Here is a 22,859-nt window from a genome sequence, read left to right as displayed (position 1 = left end):
GCCTAGCATTCTGCCAAGTCAAAATGGTAGTTCAAAACTGCATACACAGATGGAAAAACAGGCCGTAAAACATGTTTCAAAGACTGCTTAAGTGGGTGGCTCAATTCTTGCTGCAGGTACACAAGTAGCATTTAAGTAACAGGCCCTGGATAAATGTTACCACTTTACTAGGGCCTTACATGTAAATTAAATGTGCCAATCAGGAGTAAGACACTTTTACCATGCTAAAAGGAGAGAGCGAAAGCATTTTAGCACTGGTTAGTAGTGATAAAGTATGCAGAGTCCTAAAAGTCTCTATCTGGGTTGGCATGGGGAACAAAAGAATGATGGAGTTAGCTGAGATCTCTTGTCTGGGGTGAAAGTTTAATTTGGTCTGCATTCCGTCCTTCATCTGTGTGTCTTTTGCTCTGAGAACTCAGGGCACCATACGTGTGGCTCCAATCCATGTCAGCCCCTGGATCTGAAAACTCCAGCTAAACCCAGAATACTGCAAAAAACACAAAACTTCAGCTAAAACCAAAATACTCCAAAAACACCCCCAAATTATGTAGAGACGTTTTTCAGGATACAATATAAATGACCTGGAATCTTGATCATGCCAGGGCAGTGGGGGTGGGAGGGGCGCCACTGCACCGATAAACACCACCACAATGTGGTGGCAGAGTTTTTACCGGACTCCAGGGCGTGGCGTGGGCAAACTCTGATATCTCCACCAGCAGAGAGGAGTTTACTGCGCACTCCTAGGCTACAGACTCTACGTTTGCATCAGGTAGGTTACTAGTCGGTTGGAACAGTTCAAGTCCTAAAAAGATACTAGGGCCATACACTGTGCCCTCCTAGTTGCATCACTAGTGTGCTCCAGTCAGATATAATGACTATTAGGTCTCTATGTGTTGCAAAATTGTAGAGGCTACTGGTACCAGCTGAATCCTCTGGTCACACTATGTACTTTTTTCTACCTTGAAGCCTACAAGGGATGTCCTGATGCAAGAAAATAATTTCTGGTCAAAAATCATTATACTAGTGAGTTGCTCCAGTGCGAGATTCTAGAAAGTCTGGGTCTGCCCTAACAAATCACTGGGAAACAGGCATTTACTCCAACAGTACCTGGACTTGGGGGTAATTTAAAGTTAGGCCAAGCAGGAGCATCACAGTGTTTTGATGACGTTCAGCCCCACCAAAACTTGTGGCTCCCCTACTCTGTTTACACTGGCAGAATCTCAGTTGACTCTGTCAGCTCAGACCCAGGAACTGGAGGATGGTCTACCTTTGGACTGCCAGCTTACAGTAGTGTGTATCCCACCCTATTTAGAGAGGCAAGGTTCCTTCATTTGTTTTCCCTGCTCTAGACTGTTCTGTCGTACATGGCGGGCCAAGGATGGTAAAACATAAGAGAGTCCAAGAGAGCATGGGGGAATGTCCCTCTGCATCAGGGCCATTGTTATTTTGTTTTGTGAAAACATACTGTTGCTTTGAAAATCCACACAAATAGGGTTCCTTCCTTCTACTCCACTAAGTACTGGTAGATAGTCCAGTGGCACAAAGGGTGCAACGCTGTTGGCTGGCACAACATGTCAATGCAAACCCTGCTTACAGAATCCTTACTTTTGTCTTTCCACCTTTTTTCCTTATTTCCATTTTGATAATCCCACTTCAGTGATCTTTCTCCACAACATGTCTCCACATATGCAAAGGGAACTAGTACAAATGTATTTACCCCCACAACCACCACAGCTTAAAAAGCTGATAGACTCTCAACATTCAACACAACATTTTTTTTACCACGTCCAACATGCATCTCCTGCAGAACCTATTTCAAAATCTTACAACCTCCAGAGCTCCAAAGAAGAACCTACTGACAACATATTATTATCAGCATCTTGAATTTAGTATTGACAGGTATTGACATACCTCTTTACTGTTCATGTTACCCAAAAGTTTGCACTTAAATGTGCCTTGCCTTGTCCTATCCAACATAACACCTCTCCACGTGCCACAAAAATTACAATTAATGCTACCTTTTCAAAATGAGCACACTAGACCCTCAGTCACCTTCAAGAAGCAGGGAGGAACCCAACACTTGCCACCTTAGATCCAATTAATTTAAGATCAATCACATTGAGTAGACAATGTGCATAAACCACTAACAACAATGCCCACTTCTTCAAACCCATTCCTGTTCTATGCTATGCCAGAAACATGCTGCAGTGGACAGTATACACCACACAGATCCATGTGGTAAGGCAGATTTCACACATTCTATTCCCATACAGCAACAGGTATTTCAGACAATCCACATCACTAAGAGGCCACATATGAGGCAGCGGTACATCATACAAATGATAATTATGCTGCCTCCTTTTACTGATGCACCCTTCGATAGACAGAGTTGCAATCTTTCTGATCTCCACCTATTATAACATCCATATTGTTTTTGGCATCCTATCATTAGTGGCCACTGAGTGACTAGACATGATTGAGATGTGTCCAGGCAGGATCCAGGTCTGCCTAGTGTTGGTGTCCACACAGCTCTCAACACAGTGAATGATGAAGTAAGTTAGAGACCAAAAGACCAAAAATCTCATGTAGTTTAAGGTCAACAACAAATCTCGAGGAACGGGGAAGATGAAGAGGACACTACAGTACTGCCATGCATTGCCAATCTTGGTCTAAAAAACATGCCTTTCGCACTCCAACAGCAGTGCGTCCAGAGAGGGAGATTCCGGATAGCCATATTTAATGTATGTTGAACTACATGTACAAAGATTATACAAGCAACTATTGTTTACTTGTTGCAATAATATTGTGACTAAGTCCAAGATTGTTCACTGGAGCTAAGCATTATGACACATCCCGTCCTCTATTGTATAAATGTCTCCTGAATGGATGCATCTTCTGTCTGCTGGAGACATGGATATAAATGAGCTCCCAAAGGCTGATAGAAAAGGGTGCATGGAAGTGCTCACCAACAAAACTGAATATACTCTCAGCTGTAGGGTGATAACTACAGACAGGATTACTTGACAGTTATTTGGTTTATGCTGTCACAGACATGATGCTCCAGCACAAAGCTTGATGGTAAAAAGACAAGCCTGCTCTTTCAATGTTCACTAAAATGGACAAGAAAGATCAACATGAACATGATCCATAGTTATATTCACTTCTTCAGTATCCAAGGCTGACGTGGTTCCGTTTTAATATCTATACTCTCAAATGAATGAACATTCAACTCATGAGTCTTAAATTAGAAACTACAAATGTTACAAATTCCAGCCCAGTTCTATCTAGTGCAGTCACCAGTGAAATCACAATCTGCAAACATGCTCCATCAACAATCTGGTGGAACTGAGAACCTTTATTTTACCCTCAATCATACCGCAACAAAGCCTATGTGGCAAGAGGGAGACCAGCCTTCTCTCTATCAAATTCATTTCCAAGATGTTTGCAGGAAATTATACTGCTGTCAATTTCTGCCATGTGAGAAAATAGGGAAGTTCACGGCTCTCAAATTCCCCATGGCCATTAATCACCATCACGCCTAAACTTAGTCTCCCATTACGGTCTTATTAATAGCACTGTGATATTTAAATGCTGCCATTTACAAGAGTGCAAAACTCCTGAATCAGGCTAGATTGGTTTCTGATGTGTATAGGATGTTCACTAAGCACATGCTTTTCTTTTGCTATCCTACGGTTCTCACGCCCATTAACATCAGCTTCTATTTGCATCTAAATATTATTGCCTGACGCTGGTGAGCATCAAATACGTCATATTCAGATTTGAATGTCGGTCCCATAAATGAATTGCACTTGTTTAATGCATAGGGCCGCCTTGCCTTGGGAACATATTCTCTATTAAACTCTCTAGGTCTCATTTATGACCCCTTGTGTCACTTTTACGCCGCTGGTGCGTCACATTTTGATACTCACGCCTGAGCATGCCCATCCCACTCGAAGACAAATGCAAAAATAACAGTTGATGGACAGAATGCAGAACAATGTCATACATTCACCCCAGTACAGAGATCTGGGCCTAAATCCATTGTTTTTTTACATCCTGGCTGAAGACGGCTAATTGCCAGAAACCAGTCCTAGGATGCTTGATGCCGGTCCAGGAAAGACATGGCTTGGCAGTTCGAGCTGGACTGTTCCCATGAGGCACAGGGTCAAGGCTGATTTGCATATGGCCATGTCTGAACTGGGGTGGTGTGGAGTACAAAAAAACGATGGATTTAGCCCCAGATATCTGTACTGGGGTGAATGTATGACATTGTTCTGCATTCTGTCAATCAACTGTTATTTTTCCATGAGTAATTACCAGTGGCTGAGATTAATTTAAGCATTCCGTTCATCAATTTTTTGTATACAAAGAGGATAGGTTGTCTTGCAGCTATGTAAGGTTGGTCGGAAAACATCAGGTCTAACTTATTTCTGATGTTGTGTGTAGGGGCCGAGACTAGTTGTTTCGAACTGATGCCTTGCATACCTCCGCCAAAGCTAGTGCATTTGCATCGAATCAGAATATAAATATGAATATTAAAATCTCCATTAATGACAAAAGTGTCATATTTTAACATGTTAGAGTTTAGTGATTCCACTACAGAGGTGATGAGTAAGGAAAGGGGGCCCCTAGGCAAGTATATGATGGATATGGAAAATAAGCTGGAGGGTCTTATTTTTATTGTGGATTTATGACTTCTGCCTGAGGCAGGCTGATTTTATTCAAAAGGAAGCATGTGAATTTAGAACAGAAAGGATAGCGGACCCCCCCCCCCCCCCCCCACACACACAAGGTGGGCGACCAAAAATGAACAGTGGAAAATCTAGTGGGGATAGCTGTGGCTAAGTCCAGTATGGTGGAGCTATATAGCTACATTTAAGCGAGAAAATAACATTGAATATGTGGAAATAATGTAAAACATTTTAAGTCTCAGCTTAGGTAAGGAGGACACATTGGTGAGGTACCCTTTCGGAAAGTTATTTCAGGTTGAACTGTAAATTTCTGCAACTGCAGGTCTGTATGTGGGGTTAAAGCAAAGCTTACAGATAGAGCATATGTCTTGGCCTAGTTGTGATAAAATTTGTAGGGGGAAAGCACATATGAGGGTACCAAGGCTAAGACGTTTTTAGGGGTTTCTTAGTGGATAGAATCAGGACCAGGGGTCTTGGAGTTGGGTGCGATCAGGCGTGTATGGGTGCAGACAGATTTGACTTTAGGGTGCCTTCAGAGTGCCATAGGTGTGCACATCTTCCTGCAGACAAATAATCCAAAGAGGAATTTACCAGGAGTAATAAATACTTCTTGTTATGGCTGACTCAAATTGGTCCCCCATTTTGGTGCAAACCCGAGTTTACAAGTCTTTGTAAATCTGGGTTTGCACCTAAAGACATAGGTGGACGCAAGGCAACACCTATGCTCCACCCATGTAACACTTACCCAACACAAAATAATGCAAGGCAGTGCTATGCAGTGTTGCGTTACTTTGCATTTTCTAAACCACCCAAAGCCATGCAAAGTGACATTTTGTGGCTTGGTAAATGTTAAAAATGATTTTGCGACCCAAATGTGACACAACCCTGATGCAAAATCATAGTAAACTTACCCCTATGTTTTGGAACACAGGAAGGGGTTAATATATTGAGAAATGGAGCCTAGCAGCTTCTGTGAATGACAGACAGACACGCTCCATTGTCTGTGGCACTACCTGGAAAAACACAAAGTTAAAATAGCAGTGCGAAACATTAAATCAAATTGCCATTGGTTACCAGCAGGAGCCAGGCCCCTCCTTAAAGCATACAAGGAAATGAAAGAAGGGCTGATGTTCCTTCAGGTGATTTCCTGTTAATGTGTGAGGCCATAAAAATGGCCCCTTGAGGCCAAGTAAAACTGTAGTCTAAAGTGGACAACCAGATGTGCCAGTTTAGAAGGTTATTTTGTTAGAGGGCCACGGCCTAAAGTGCAACTAGATGGGTCCTGGTCAGGTACCACGAAAGCAAAGTTTAATAAATCAAAGAGGGAGGGGTAAATAAACCCAAAACTGAAACAGTGCAGCTTTTGAATTTTGGACCTGGATTTACCGATCCTACAGGGATCAGAAATTCTGGGATTCAGAATTCCTGCATTTAAAGCCCAAATACGAATTGCACAGTGCGCCTGTGCCAAAATTCCAGGGCTTGGAATCATCGATTACGGCCAGTAATTGCACTATACATGTATGTTATTTTGCCCCCTGAAAAAGGAGTTATCATGCGGGCCTAAAATGACCAAGATTTTTCCATCATTTCTACCCCCATTCCAGGGACAACTCAACTGTGATTTACAACCTGCTCTAAGCATGTGGTAGGGGCACCTGCAATACCCTCTAGAATCTGTGCTTCCACGTCGAGTATAGCAGGTGTTTTCATTATTTTGGCCTGCTATACCCCTACACAATATACCCTTTTTTGCAAAATTTGCACAGGACCAGAAACTGCCACTGGTAAAAACAGATTCAGGATCAGCAGTTGGTTGTTCATAAAACGAATCCAGGAGACCACTAGAGCTTCAACAAAGTCTGGTGTGTAACCATTTAATTTGCATCTTACTTGGACTCAGTGCTCAGACTCTGGACAATCTCTGCACCGAACCCACCCAATGCATCAAACCTCTACTGTACAAGACCCTCAGTCATACGTAGGACACATTTGACACCAGGGTTACCCTATGGCCAGGGCCTGAAGCCACCCCTTCACGGGCAGCCAACCCCCCCACCATGCACAGCATTTGGACATACACAGAGGGATTGCAGTGTTGCACCAGACCCTGCATCCAACACACAATAGAGTTTGGAGGGTGAGCTTGCCCAATGGCCAAACCCTGAATTCAACCCTCCACATATGGCCAATCCTGTTGTGTATGACCTTTGGCCCACCCTTCCATGACCACCTAGCACCTCACTTGCTCAGCCTTCAGCCTTTCATAGCAATGATCTACCCATCCTTTGGGTGAATACAATTAAAAATACAATGCCAGCCATCACAATTGCTTCACTTTGCAATATCCAATTTCTTTTGCATCTTCCAAAAGCTCACACATAAGTTTATAAGAATTCCAACCATCAATTTAGGTTTTTGTGCTACTCCTTTAGCATACTTTCAGGATCATTGGTTGATCTCTATAGTAATTTCAACAATGTTGATATTGAAATATTATTGGTTATGTATCAATGATGTAATTTAACATATCATGAGTGAAGTGAAAGTGTGAGGTCACAAGCAGTGCATATTTAGGGTGAAAGTTATAGTTAGGTCAACAAACTATAACAGGACAATTTCAGTGTTTTATTGGTTTATAACATTAGCTCGAGTCTCAGTCCAACACTATCACGTCACATGTTGTTTTATCTGTGAATATACGTGTGTGCATGGCACGCTTAAAATATTTCAAGCATGCCATATTTCAATCTGACATTATATTTATGTGTGCATAGATATATACACAAATGCTAGAATTTAGGAAAAGAGCACTGTTTTGCAATTAAAGGTGGATGGACAAATTAACGTTTCTGGAACGGTGCAATGTTTTTTTTACTGTGAATGGTATATTCAGCAGATGTGGTAATGGGGAACAAGGGGGCCAGGTCAAAAAGAGCTTGGACTCCCCTTGTGCCCCATCACCAGCCCCCACCCCCCATAGAGACGCTGCTGCATACAGAAACGTAATTAGTGCCGCACTTACCTCTTCCATTTCAAAAGAATCTGTGGGGTGGTCTTGCAATCCCGAAGCACGTTTAAGTGTTTTGGTCAGGATTATTGTAGAATTCTTCCGACCTCTGTCTTTTAATAAACACTCCTTTGAAAGGTGGGTGGGTTTCAGGGAAGCGTGCACAGGAAGAGGGGCCCTGCCCTTTGGAGCTCTTACAAGTGGAGAAGAAAAGTCTATATTGTCCTCACTGCAAACCTGCTCCTCAGCAAGCAGATCTAGACAGTTTTCAGTGAGTCTTTTCTTAGGCTTCCTTGCTGGTTTCCCTCTGTCTGCTTTACCAGCATTGGGAGATGCTTCCTCTGGATCTTTGACAATTTCTTGCTTTCCTGAACCTAATACGCTCTCCTGCTGAATGAGGGTCTGTTGGCGGGAAGCCCTCCTGAGTAGCTGGCAGACCCTTCTCCTTTTTACAAGTTTAGTTTCTTCAGAGTCCTCCACAACGGGCTTGGCTTGAACTGTGTCACACAATGAAGTGAAGGCACTGGTCACCTGGTCCAAGACTTCCAGCTGACGAAATCGCCCTGCATTAGTAAAGGAAAAAGGGATTAGTATAGGCAAAGATGAGCACATATGTGTTTTTTCATTGTGCAATCTGAGGCACTATGCACCCAAAAGTAGTTAAACCAGTCTGTTGCAAGCTGAGAAAATTAACTTCAAATTGTTTGCTGTGTTTTTCTGTGCTAATTATGAAGCATATCTATTGATCATTTTTTAATATTGTTTAATTATCTAGGTGGAAAGATTAGAAAGATCAAAACATCAAATATCTACCTAGCTCATGCTCCATTTGTTTTGATCACAGCGGGTTGCCTAAACATTTCGGCCTAGATTTACTAAGGTTGAAGGAGAATTTGTTAATCGCTTAACCATTGTGTCCTGGCCTCATGCTGTGGGTTAAGCGTGTTCCCGCTTGTAAAACTCAAATCTATAGACCAAGAGTCAGCGAAGACATCTTATCCCCTTTTCAGCAACAGACGGAATGAGTTCTAACTAAAGCTGGGCTTCTTTAGCCAACGCATAGTAATATACAATCAGGTTTTAAGAACGATCAATAAATATGTGAAGAATCTCCAAAGGCCGATATAATATGCCATTTTTTCTCAAATATATTTAATGAGCATATCTGAAAATCCAACTAAATTTCACTATTCAGTGACTCCTTGAGCCCATCCATAGCTTTAACCAGGTGATTACAAATGTACATGTTCTTGTACAAATGAGTAGAGAAAGACTTTGGGCCATATGTACGACCAACAAAATTGCGCCTCGCAAAATGCGACTCTTTTGCGAGACACAATTTGCGCGGTGCAATTTGCTATTTACAACAGTGTGTTTAACACTGGTTGCGATTCCCAAAGGGGTCGCAAATTGCGAGGCTCATTATTATTAATGAGCCTTTCGCAATTTGCGAGCCAATTGAGAATGACAGGCCCTCCCAGGTATGGTGGCCTGCTGGGCTCAGCAGACCACCATGTCGGGGACTGCTTTTAAATAAAGCAGTTTTAAAAAAAAATGCATCCCGTTTTCCTCCCCCCAAAAAAATGAAACATTTTCGTTTTATTTTTTAAGGGCAGGTAGTGGACCCAAGGGTCCCCCTGACACATGCATGCATTCTGCAGAGGGCACCGAGGCATCCACGCGACATGGGGCGCCCTTTTCCGCGATGTACCTTTTTAGTGTTTTGACCCTAAGTACGCAACGTACAACAGACTCCAATAGACTTCAATGGGACTCTGAGCGACCGAGTCCATCAGTGCGTACTTGCATCATATTCTGTCGCTCGGAGCCCAGGAGCACGACTCGCTCGGAAAGTGCCCTGGATCTGAGTCGTACAGAGAGCTTTCCAAGCAAAATCGTAATCGGGCCCTTAGTCGTTACTGAGAATTCAATAATTTAAAAAATTTACAAAAACCCAAGGAATATCCTCAGAACAGTAGAAACGAACCACCTTTTGGCAAATAGAAATGTTAAACTGGATAAATATAACTTTCTATTTCAAACTGTTTACACAAAACACAATACATGTAAAATTGATTCACGTCTATAAGAACAGACGGTAGAAGAGCCGGATTCGTTAGAAAATGTCTGTCAGTGTTGTTAAAACTTAACATATAGGAATTAACAATTAACAACAGAACCATTTAAAACCTTGTACTGTGCTGCTAAGAAATATATAAATCTGCTTGCCTTACATTTTTTTAACATGAATTCACAATATAATACAAGCATTTGCAATGCAATAGGTCTCGTCTTTAGGCGAGTTTAAGCTATTAGCATTGTAAATGACAATGCATTTTATTTATGTTTTAAAAACCAAAACATAAATAAAAGGCAATGTAATTTACAATGCCAATAGCTGAAACATACATAAATGAGAGACCTATTGCATTGCAAATGCTTGTTTCCTGCTTGGAGGTATTCATTCAGACAAGTGGATTTGGTGTCTCAGAACCCCCACGCAACACTCTCACTATGCTGGTAGACCGATGAGAGAGCTGACCAGCGGATTGGCAGTCGATTTGAAGAATCGAATTACGTACCTTTAAAATCTGCCCAGGGCAGTCCATGTAGTGTCTGATGCATGTGCGTGAAGAACAGCTAGAATGACGACTTGTGCCACAGTGGCCACTCATGCATGTTTTTGATCAATGGTTTATCCAATTCAACTAAGTCAGAAAATTGATCTCTAAGACCAATGTCACATAGTTCTGAGGCTGCTCCTGCAGTGAACATATATGTTTGTTCTAACCAATGTAGCTTTTGCTTCTACTCAGTGCATTTATTTCAATGTAGCTTTAAAAATACTGATACTTGAATATGCAATGACTTTACAGGTCTGTTTCACCTGCGCATGCTTTATGTTTCCTTTAAGGCGAAAGTGTGCCATGTGTTTGTTATGTCCTATGGTTTTTGGACGGTTGCATTTGTCAGAAAACGTTTTTCCAGATTTTAAGATGGCACCTTGAGAAGCAATATACGCATGTGCAGCTGTGTGTAAACCATAGACACAAGCATTTGCAATGCAATAGGTCTTGCATTTACGCAATTTTAAGCTATTTGCATTGTAAATGGAAAAATGCATTTTATTTATGTTTTAAAAACCAAAACATAAATGAAAGGCATTGTCATTTACAATGCCTATATCTCAAACTCGCGAAAAAAAGATATGCCTATTGCAATGCAAATGCAAGGCATCACGGACAACGGGAGGGTAGGTGGGCGGGCGGGGGAATGGAGGTGGAAGAAGAAGGCACGGGCAGCAGGCCGACGGAGGGATGGGAAGAGAGAAGGTACGGACAACGGGAGAGAGGGCGGGGTAAACAAGGCACGACAATGGGAGGGGGCTAAAGAAGGCACCAAAGCAGGTCAGGCCTACAGTAAGAGAAACCGAATAAAGAAAATACTGCTCTCAGTCCAAATACCATGCACAGTGTAACAACCGAAGTAAAGGGGTCAGTCGCCATGTGAGCTGACAAATGAAGAGGAGTCTGTACTAAGGAGGGTCTTACAAGCCTATTTTCGAATTAGAAGCCAGCATTTAGGACAGACAATGACACAAGCCAATGGCAAATTAGGGCAGAAAGTGGGCGGGGCTTCTATTTACTACTCCACCACAACAAGTCTCGCAGAGCATCGTATGCATGCTGAGTTTAGGGTCGACCTAAAAAATGATTGTCTGAAGACAACACATTTAAATCCTTTACACTAGAAATTACTTTGAACTAGTTTTAATCAAATTCCTTAAAATACCATAAGCAGCATTATTATTCCAGTGTCCACTTAAATGTTTCTCTTGGAGGGTCTCAGTCAAAAGTCTACACCATACACCAGAGTGGGAAAGCTTAAGGCCTTCAATGGCTTTTCAATAATGTGTTTAAGTTTCAGTCTGAGCAGAACTGTAACAACACTACTTTACTTGCTATTTTCTGTTTAACCAAACTAAATTTAAGCATGACTATAGGTTGTGGAGCACACAAGAGGATCCTAAATAACTTTCTAAAAGTATTACATTGCATTAAGTCAAAATTTGTCGGGAAAAGTGTCCAAACCATAGATAGCACAGCCACAATTTGCAAAAGTACCTCTGCTTCAGAGTGCTATAACCTACTATTAAACCTCCCTAGAACTTTGAGGATCCTTTCCTCTTGATAGTTGCTAGATGTTAGTGCACAGAACCTTTTCAATCAGTCAAACCATAAGATAGTTATATGTAGGTGATTGTAATATATCTTCTACTACCAGTTCCCATGGGCCACCGGGGTCCACTGCCAAAAATCAAACTTTTTGTTTTAGTAATGTTTGTCACTAGCTGGTGCGCAGTGTTATAATTGGACAGTGTCTTTAGGGATCTCAACAGGCCAACACATGTTTGGTCCATGATAAGTATGTCATCAACATATTGTAAAACGTTTGTATGGCGGCTAACAAACGTAGGTGGAAAGGCTTTAGTATCAGATAGTGCTAAGTGCAAATCAGTAGTATGAAGACAAAAGAGCAGCGGTGTGAGTATGCACCCCTGCTTTACCCCTTGTTAGTGCCAATACTTTCAGATACTGGGAAACAATTGATTAATTGAATGTGAACACAAGTATCAGAATAAAGGGTCTGAATGGCACATAACAGGGGAGATACCACAATTCTGTAATTGTTTTGATAATCGATTTCTGTGCACTCAATAGAATACAGCATTATAGTCGATAAAATGTGTGTGATGAAATGGGGTGTAATATATGGTGTAGTTGTGCAACCTCACCATATAATACACTTATCTACCCCTTTTGGACCCTTGGGTTTCATATGTCATATGTCATATGTCAAACCTTATTGTCTCCAGGGGATTCGCCTACCTGTAGCCTGACAGAGGTGCACGCTGCTATTACAAAGGTACTACCTAATAAGGCCCCAGGATTAGAGAGAATCCTGGGGGATCTATATAGCAGCAAACAAGTAATGTGGGCTCCATATCTACAATCGCTTTTGAACGCAATCCTTAATGGGCTGCCGCCACCCTTAACATGGGCTGGGGCAGAAATTATACCCATCTACAAAAAGGGATCTCCAATGGACCCTATAAATTATAGGCCTATTAGCCTTATTGGTGTGTCCCACAAAATATATGCTAGGATGTTGCTAGGCAGACTCCGCAAATGGATGGAGGAACAGGATATTTTAACCCCCCTCCAAGCTGGCTTTAGAATTAAAACATCGACTATCGACCAGTTGTTCAGGTTAAAACTGATACACTGGTAGCACATAGTCTTGGAGGGAGGAAGTTTGTACCTCACGTTCGTGGACTTTAAGTCCGCATTTGATATGGTGGATTGCGAATAGCTCTGGGGCATCTTGTTAGATAAGGGGCCCCTACCATATCTATGCCACCAGTTTAGACGCCTCCATGAGGGAACATTTGCCAGGGTGAGGTTTGGCAAATTGTCATCTCCCTTCCCTGTTGAGAAGGAGGTGAGGCAGGGATGTGTCCTTGCTCTAACCCATTTTTCCCTCTTTCTCAATGGGCTAATCAAAGACCTCTTGCCGTTAAGGATATTGATCCACCCAAATTGGTGAACCATAAAATCCCTGCACTGATGTTTGCAGACGACACTCTGCTCCTCTCAAAATCCTCAATGGGGATGCAGCGGGTCTTAGATGAATTTAGTAAATTCTGCAAGAGGAGGAATTTGGTGATTAACATCAAAACATCAAATATATGGTCTTTAACGTGAACACGATCAATTGCCCACATCCAAGAATGGATGGTAGAACTCTAGAGAGGGTCTCCATTTTTTAATATTTAGGCTTTCCCTAAATGACAAAATGGGGTGGGATCCACAAATCAATAAGGCTAAATTAAAATTGACCCAGGCCATTGGAGGGATTTTGTTCTGTTTCAAAGGCTAACAGACCGCCAGTCAAAATTTTTAAAGTACAGGCCAGCGGTCTACTTTATATGGGGCAGAACTGTGGGGCCATGGCCCTGAGAATGCCCTCACAGTAACGAAAAATAATTTTTGAGACAGATTCTAACTCTGCCTAAAAACACACCCCTAGTTCCATTGAGAATGGACTTTGGCATCTGCCCTATTGCAGAGTTAATATCTTCCCGCCCACTGATGTACTGGCGTAGGCTTTGGAGTACCCCGGAATTGGCCCATTATAGGGATGAACTTAAAGCGGTATTGCCCATAATGGGCAGAGCCAGAATCCCCTGGCTGGCTTTTATAAGAGACACCTTAAGAGCAATGGGCAGGGAATATTTATGGACTATTCCCGATATAAAGTGCTCAGAAATTTCAAAAAAATCCCTAGCAAGTGCCATCAAGGAATTTAACTTGTTGCATATAGTTCAGACAGTTGACTCCTCCAGTCTAACATATGGGTTCCTCGTTTTTAAGTGCCAATACAGGTTTGAACAGGCTGTAGATACTATTCAACCTGCTTGGCTAAAAAATTGTTCCTCCAATTTAAATATGGAACCCTTCCTCTACTCGTAAGAACCAACAAGTGGGCAGGTAGCATTGGTGGCCTCTGCACTGGTTGTTTAGTGGAGGAAGAAACTGTGATTCACATGGTTCTGTTTTGTCCGGCGTACAAGAGCCCTAGATCTAGGTGGGTGATCGAACTGTGCAGAAACCTGGGCATTAGAAACTACCTAGAAATTTTTAGGATCCTAAAAACGCACACAGACCAGTTTTTTTTGTTGTGATCGCTAAATTTCTGTTTGCCATATGGATTAAGGCGTCTGCTTGATAATTGTAATGTGAATATATAACACTCGCAGTGCACCAACCTTATCCTGGAAGATTAGACAAGATATGGTCTTAACCCTAGGAATTTGTGGATCATATGATTGTTAAGAGTCCATTGGCTGCTGGGAGAGGTTGGGCTTCAGCCAATTTTTTAATGACATTTTTATATTGTTGTTATCATTTAGATAAATTATATTTTTAAGATATTTATAGTAGTCATATTTCCCACCCTGTTGCATTATTATTGGCCACTGTCCCTGAATGCAAATTTATAATTGTTTGTGTAATTTGTACTTTCGCACTCTTATATTGACCATTCGTCGAATTTTTTTAAATTGGAGGAAAAAACTGTCTTTTTAAATTGTGCTTTTATGGCTGTAATAGCTGCAATAAAATTTCAAAGAAGATGAATCTATCTTGCTGAATAGAATCACATTGGTCTTGTCTCCATCCAGCTTTTAGCAATGATCCTGCATCCAGACTGACACTTCTGCAAGGCACTCCACAAGATATTGTCTTGTGGTTTCAACATTTTCAGCAATTGACACTATTAGCCAGGCATCATCTGCATAAGAAAGAATGTTGAAACCTTTAAAGTGAGCAATAGGTCCCAGAGGTGCCATATACTTATATTAAATAGTGCCGAAGTCAGAGATGACCATGGAGAACACAACAAGTAACTGATGTGGTATCTTATCTGTACAGGGGGAGGTGAATCGAATGTGTGCGGCCAACTAACAATGATTGGAGCCATTTAAGAGCTTTTCCATACAGTCCCATCTCATGCAGACATTCTGACAGTGCATGATGAGGGTTCGCTGCCGACCGGTTAAGAAAACATTAAGGCCATTGATTTAGCCTCTTCTACCAATGTTATCAATTACCTCCAGCGTAATGTCAAGAAAACCATGCTTTTTCAGGGTTTGGAAGAGCTGGAGATTTATTTGTTTTTCAAAGACCTTAGTCAAGCCATTTCTTGATTACCTAAAAGATTGCACTGGAAGAATGCGTATTCTCCTGGATCCTGTACATAAAATAATCTCTGCGAGCTTGGCATATTAATTTATGATAACTGTTAAATTTAGCTTTAAAATTATTTCTAGCCACTAAATTTTTTAGTTTTTGCAACCTTCTTTCTAGACGTCTGCATTTGTTTGCAACTGCATTGCTTTGGGGAGTACTAATTTGCTGTGGTAGAGTGCCTAGGAAACTTGCTAGTCCTTAAAGGGAATAGATTGTCAATAGCCTTTTCCATGGTAGAGTTGAATTGGGCAGTTGCTATATTAGCATTTATTTTGGGAGTCAGAAAAGAGAAATGAAGTTCCTTTTTGAGGTTCTCACTAAAATGTTTTTCCAGGTCCTATACTTGGAGATATTGACTCTAGTATTAGGAGAAGGTATCTGCTCGAATACAAATTAAATTAAAAGTCTAACAAATAGTGATCCTACCAGAGTAAAGGTGAGGGGGAAGCGAATTTTAAAGATTTCATAGTGGTGAAAATTAGGTCCAGAATATCGCCAGCTATATGTGTAGGTTTGTTAACTATTTGAATTACATTAAGTGCTGACAAATCATCCTTTAATTTGGCAAAGACTGGGTCTGCAGCTTCATCAAACTGAATTTGAAATCACCCACTAAGAGAAAATAATCACATTTAATTGCATTAGAAGCTCTAGTTAGAAACTAAAATTTGCGTTGGACCAGGTTCCTATATACCAAATCTCCTCCTATGGGAGTGAATTGTTCCAAGATATTTAAAAAAAAACATTCATTCACTATTCACCAGGGGAGTGGAGTCCAACATGTGGCACTTCCGCCTTTCTTTATAGATCAAGTTAATCCGGCCCTCCACTGTGTCCTTTTGATTTATGTTAATAATGTTATAGTTTTTGGGTAGATTTGTAAATACATGCAGGTTTGTAGTCGAGTTGAGCCATGTTTCCATAACAAAGCATAACTCTGGTCCCCCACTGTGTATCACATCTCAGATTTTAGTACAAAGCCTAGGTAAGGATATGGCACTTATATATCTGCACTTTACTCTGTTGTTGACTGAGATGTTGATAGGCAAGAGTTGGGTTATACATATGTTGTTCTGTTTACCCCAGACTAGCTCCCAATCCAGAGTGCACTCCCACTAACAGTTTAAACAAGTGAAAGGGCCCACTATAGCTGACTAGCCCAAAGTACCACAATTATGGCTACTCTCAACTTCTTTTCATAGTGCTAGAAGCTGCTGGGAGGTGTAATAAATTGTTACTTTTGATCCTGATGGTAAACGTCCAGGCGTCATGGCATCTGCTGTCATCAAGTGGCGAGACGGGCACAGATGGACTTGACTTTGGCGCATCTGATGCACAAGGAATAATTGCCTTTAAGGGGACTACCTTTGGGTGGCAATTTCTCTCCACGTTTGGGCAGATATAAAAGTCTACATGGAGTAAAAAAACAAACGGAAAAGATAGAAAAATATAAAGTTAGAAGGCTTTCCAAGAGGGAAACACAGAAGAGCAGCAATTTAGGCCGCTGCATGAGGTTACCCTGTTGCGCTCTTACAAAGGTATACCCTGACTTGAACAGTTATCACATGCCCTTGAAACTGTGATCTTAGTCAGACAGAGTGGAACCTTGTGCAGCTGTACAAGTGAGATAAACTGTAAATATACATTTAAAAATAGGTTTTTATCAATCCTTGGTCAGATATTTTGAATCCGATTCAGAAATGGGTGGTGAAAGTAAATGAGAAAATCTGCTGATTCGTGACAGTGATGGTAAATTTTCATTTTGCAGATTATCTACCCTTGTAGAATCCACTGATAGAATTCCCACCAGCATATACAAAGCATTGCAATTTTGTCTAAAGGAGGGTGTAATATGGTCTGGATATTTGTAGCACAGTACTGGGAGGTCCATTTGGGTCGCTATGTGCTCTATAAATATATAGACTAGACTAGACTACTATGGGAGGGTAGTGACATTACTGTGAATTTATCCTTTTCTAAATCAGCACTTTAGGGACCAACACCTACATTTCTGCATGCAAGTGAATAGTTTTATTTAACTGTTTCGAAGGACCATCCAGCTTAGAGAAAAATAAAAAAAGTTCTGTCTACCCAGTACTGCATCACTAGCAATCACCAGCATGAGGCATTCCGGAATGTTCTTTTATTTGACGATGTTTGCTTAGATTCTGAAAACTATTGTGACATCATTCACTGGCTCCTCCAGTTGAAGTGGGGATGTTTTACTATGTTGCACATGTAATAAGAGGATCGGTAGCCGAGTTGTGATGATTCAAGTAGATTTAATGAAGGATAATTAGGTTGAATCATAAAGTCATTAAAGCCCCACTAGGAGCAGCTCTCCTGCTACTCAGCCCTCTCTTCCAACTGTCATCGATCCACAAGGCACTCCACACATTCCATATTACCTCACACACTCAACATTCCACCATTCACCCAGATAGGGCTGAGCAGCAAGACAGGATAACAAGAAAGGCACGTGGCATCCAAACCAGGATCCCACACCACCTTCCCCCTTACAAATGAACAAACAAAAGAATAGCGTAGAACATGAGAATGGTCACTCTAAAATTTGATCTTACCATTGTAGAATAGAAATTATGAATAAATACATAAAAGTATCTTTCCAAACCAGGATACCACAGCACACAAAAACTATGTATTTATTGCATAATTCCCTGCCCCTCACACAACAAATTAATTCATTATTACGGTCCTTTATCTCAGATGGGAAAATGGTATGCAATTCGGTGTTTTACAGGTCACATTTAATGCAAATGAGAGTAGACAGAAATTATTGACTCGAGCGCTACCTAAAACAGCCGTTAAGAGCAGGGATGAGCAAAGATGCAAAGTTTTTTTCTGATGACTATCAAACATGTCTCGCGAAGCTAAGAAAAATGTGCAAAGACCAATCAAAGTTGGCTTTTGATTGCAAACTAAGGCTCTGCTTTCAGGTCATATATCTGCTGTTTTCAACAGTTTGGACACAAGTGCAAGTAGACTTTCGTTTCCTTCATGTGTGTTGAGTAAATCATGAGGAAAAGTCTCTCAAGGTATACAAGCACTTAGGGAACACAGATCATCAATCCCCAATTTACACAATTTGAGAATAGTAGAAAATAGATTAAGAAGAAAAGTTATTTTATTGTTTGGAAGATGTTTCATTGCTATGCTTAGGTGTCGGGGAAGTGAAACCAAGAATCTCTATGAAATACGGGATGGTCAACCTCTGTCGTTGAGGTAAACTATAAAAGCTTCAAGCTGAACCCACGGAAAAGCTACATTTAAATCTGTGGAAAACCTGCTCTACTTACATGTTTATCACACTAGCAAGTTGCATCTGTGTGTATAATATCCGAGATCTGATACTCTGAATACAAATCTGCAAATTGCCCCTACAGGCGAATTTATTTTCACAGAGGACACCTTTTGGGCATGGATGATAGGCTTAAGTTTACAAAATGTATTGTGAGTCAGACCCTATGGCCACCTGGTAGTATGAAAGTGTTAAAGTGAATTCCCTCGGTTACAGGCGACTTTCTCCTGCCTCTGTTCGTGAATAGCAGATGGGAGGTGGGCTAATACCTTGTAACTTGAGCTGATACAACTTGGCTTCTTCAATAACTTGGTGACGAATTCCATTGTTATTTACCCAAAGACAATACATTTCCACTGTTGGACATTGTTGTACCTTGTCTATTAACATATGTTTATTAAAACCGGCCTCACTATAGTGACACAGCGTTTCAGAAGGTGGACACAGATAAATCTTCTACAGACAAATTTGGTAGTTGTGTCTTGAAACCGCACCAGGAGGAATCTTAGGAACCAGAGGTGAAATAAAGTAGGTTGAGTTGGTGGTATAGCTGTGTTAGTTTAGGCCTGTTAGTAGTAGTAGGGTGTAAGGCAGAATGCAATATGACATTTCCTATAGTTGCTGATCTGCTACGCTCTCAACAAATTAAATAGCAAAATTGTCACTGAAGATGTTTCTGTCGCTCTTACTTTAGTGTGGGAGATGTGAAGCATGCCATGCAAACAATCCAAACTGGAACTGTTCCAGCATTCCTATTGCGCGACATACATATAACAAACATATTTGTGGTGCCTTGGATAGTTATTGTGTTTCAGCTTCTTAGTGAGCACAAGGGTTCAATGTGGACTAGGGGCCAGTGGAACGAAGCTTTTTTCAGCTCACAACCAGCCCAATTCACAGAATCAGGCAGTCTGTGACCTGAAAATAAATTTTTTTAATGGAACAAAGCCCTATTTGCGATTCGGTAACCTATTACTAAATCACAAATTGGGTTTGCGAGTCACTATTAGGAAGGGCATGCCAAAGGTGTCCCTTCCTTATGATGAGTCGCAGGGGAATCTATGAATGTTTTGCGATTGGAATGCGGTAGCAAAACATTCATACTCTACAGACTCCATGAAGGAGGTGGTAATCTATTAGCAAACGGGAAGGAGTCCCAAGGGACCCCTTACCCATTGTGAATGTGGGTGCCAACATTTTTTAAGAGTGGGCACTGGCCCCAAGGACCACTACCTACTCTTAAAAAATAAAAAGTAAACTTTTCTTTTTTCTTTTTTAAATGCATCCCATTTCCCTTTACTGAAAACGGGCTGTATTTCAAAATAAAAATCTGCTTTATTTAAAAAGCAGTCACAGACATGGTGGTCTGCTAACCCCAGAAGGCCACCATACTTGTGAGTGCTATCAATTCCCAATGGGTCACAAACTGTGACCTGCTTCATGAATATTAATGAGGCAGGTCCCTTACGACCCATTAGAAATTGCAAACAGTGTAAACCACTCTGTTGTACATAGCTGTTTGTGATTTCCTAATAGTGAATAGCTAAAAATCGCTTTTAAGAAATCGCAAATAGAAGTCCATGTACATCTGGCCCTAGATGTCTAGTGATTTTTCAAGAATCAGATTTTCATGCTCTGCTTACAGAACCCCTGAGCTGAGAAGCTGAGAGTAGATGAACATCACTATCAAGGTTAAAGATGAGAGGTATTAGACCCACATTTATGGTTTGATTAGTATGGTCTGCTAGGTTACCTACCTGGTAGTATCTGATATTAACTTAGCAAGGCTTGAGGATGAAAAAGTCATGCAAGAAATCAGCCCATCTATATACATAAATCAAAACACTGTAATAAAAATAGCATCCACAACCTTCAGAAATGGAATAATTTAACAGCAATGTGAAGAGTGCACAGATAGAAAAGAGGCTGTAAAAACATTGCCCATATATAGCAACTAGCTGTTCAGAAAAAAAGCCATCTGCAATTGGTTACGGGGCATGCTGATGGTGACATGAAAACACTGAAACCTTTATGACTTCAGGTATTTATTGGTGGGAATCTCATATATTGTACAATTATGGGCTATACAATCTTTTGTACTAACTGTGCTCATTTTCCTAAAAAACGGAAGCACCTCTTTAATTTTTGGAAAACATACTCTTCTGAACTATGTCTTTAACTCTAGGTCCATAATGATGTTCTCGCTAACCAGCGTATGATCTGGGTCCTGTCATTTTTTAAATCCATATTTTAGGGAAGGAGCAAATATGCTATACACTCTATGAAAGTCTTGCATGCCCCATATCATCAGCACTGACAACCCATTGAAGATTTTAGTGGCACCCTGTGTCGGATGTCACTTTTCCTGAACTGTACAATAACCGTGCCAGAATATCTCATCAATATGACCAATTGTAACAGGATGATACTCCACTGGTGTGAAAAAAACATTCTGCCATTGGCTAGTTATGTGTAGTATCTACCAATTGCCAGACAGCTCTATGTACACTGGTGCCAACTTACATTATATTACCTACCGGCAATCACCAATAGGTAGTTATAGTTAAGACCATGATTCCATAGAAAAGTATTTTTTGACTTGACTATAACTTTGCGTCCTTTGACTAATCTTCACATTTTGTTTCTAAAGTGTGGCAGTAGTACTAGTAGTGCATTGAACATTTGGTGGTGATCTTTCAAACGGAGGCCAAGAAAAAGGAGGGTGGATCATAAAAAGCGCGTATCCCATGTTAAATCCCATAGGTGTTTTTAACACGACTGTAGCCCAAACCGCTAGACAGAATCACACCAAATATGGCAGAAGGGTAGCTTGTGGTTCGCAGATAACGCTTACAGTTATCTGGTCTTACTCCGTTTAGTAGTTTGCATGAAATTAAGGAAATTCAAATGTATATATCTATGATTGCAAAGCCTTTGCGAGTAATGGCGAGCTTATGTAGAGATCTGCAGAGCTCTGATTAGCTGCCAACACTTCAACCAGGAAGAATTGGTACCCATCTTGGAAATCAGCTTCAGCCAACTCACCAAATTTAATGCAGAAAATGAGAAAAAGGTGAAGGGTAGGAATACCCTATACCCCCAGCCTTGGTCCTGGGGTCCCAGAGGTACACCAGCCGGGTAGAAAAGCATTTTTTTTAAAACAATTCACAGCACAATTCACGAAAATAAAAACAGGCGATGTCTCCTGCGCTTGCTTTTAATATTGCCTCCGGGTGGGCCAGATCCCGGGAGCATGTGTAGATTAAGAAGGACGGGGCGCACGCCCCCTCCAAGGGCTTCTTTATGCCACAAGGACAACCACCTCTCAGGGCTCATGTTTAAATTATTGCAGGGGTGCTGCATGGACCCCCATGTCCCAGAGATCAACACCACCCTGGGGCCTTACATTTTTAAATACATGGGGGAGGGTGCACGGACCCCCTCTGGCCATGGGGGCTTCCACCTCCCAAGGACTAATGTCAATATTAAGGGGCATCCAAGTGGACCCACCAGGCAGTGGACCACCATCTCCCCGGGGCTTTGTTTTTTTGTTTTTAGAAGGAGGGGGGGCACGGCCCCCCTCCGAGTCATTCTCGTCCCCAGGTATCACCAGCTTCCCGGAGCGTCCTGGAAACAGGAAATAAGGGGGCCATGCGGCCCCCCCCCCCCTGGAACCATGTATAGCTCTGGCGACCGCCACCCACAGGGCTGGCTCCTGGTATGTGTTGCAGTTTCACCCTGGGACATACAAAAAGATCTGTTGGGTGGCACAATTGTGAGAAATTTTGACCATTTAACATTAATATAAAGGGTTCAGAAATTATCCCTTCCAGAAATAATATTAACTTCTTATAGAGAGATAAATATTCAAAACTGAGTAAAACCACAAACACGCCACTAAAAAGCAGCTTTTCAATTCAATATATTCATTGTCATATATGCAGCATTCTTTGACCTTTTTTTCAGAAATGAGGGAATGCAGGGAAGCGGAAAGTCATCCTTATAATTGTGTCATGTTTCACCATTGG

General features: G+C 41.3%; 1 protein-coding gene across 5 annotated transcripts in view; it reads right to left on the bottom strand.

The window, feature by feature from the left end:
- The window catches only part of ITPRID1 (ITPR interacting domain containing 1), a 520,073-nt gene that overhangs the window by 147,945 nt on the left and 349,269 nt on the right, over positions 1 to 22,859 (bottom strand). For all 5 annotated transcript variants that reach the window (XM_086964782.1, XM_086964783.1, XM_086964781.1 and 2 more), the window contains exon 7: positions 7,717 to 8,264. In XM_086964782.1, the coding sequence (XP_086820908.1) occupies positions 7,717 to 8,264 (548 nt within the window). The remainder of the gene's footprint in view (positions 1 to 7,716; positions 8,265 to 22,859) is intronic.

The sequence above is a fragment of the Lissotriton vulgaris genome, chromosome 4_1 (assembly GCF_964263255.1).
Source record: "Lissotriton vulgaris chromosome 4_1, aLisVul1.2, whole genome shotgun sequence".
Lineage (NCBI taxonomy): Eukaryota > Metazoa > Chordata > Amphibia > Caudata > Salamandridae > Lissotriton > Lissotriton vulgaris.
Note: the sequence above shows the minus strand (reverse complement) of the source record. Positions and strands in the feature narration are given on the sequence as shown.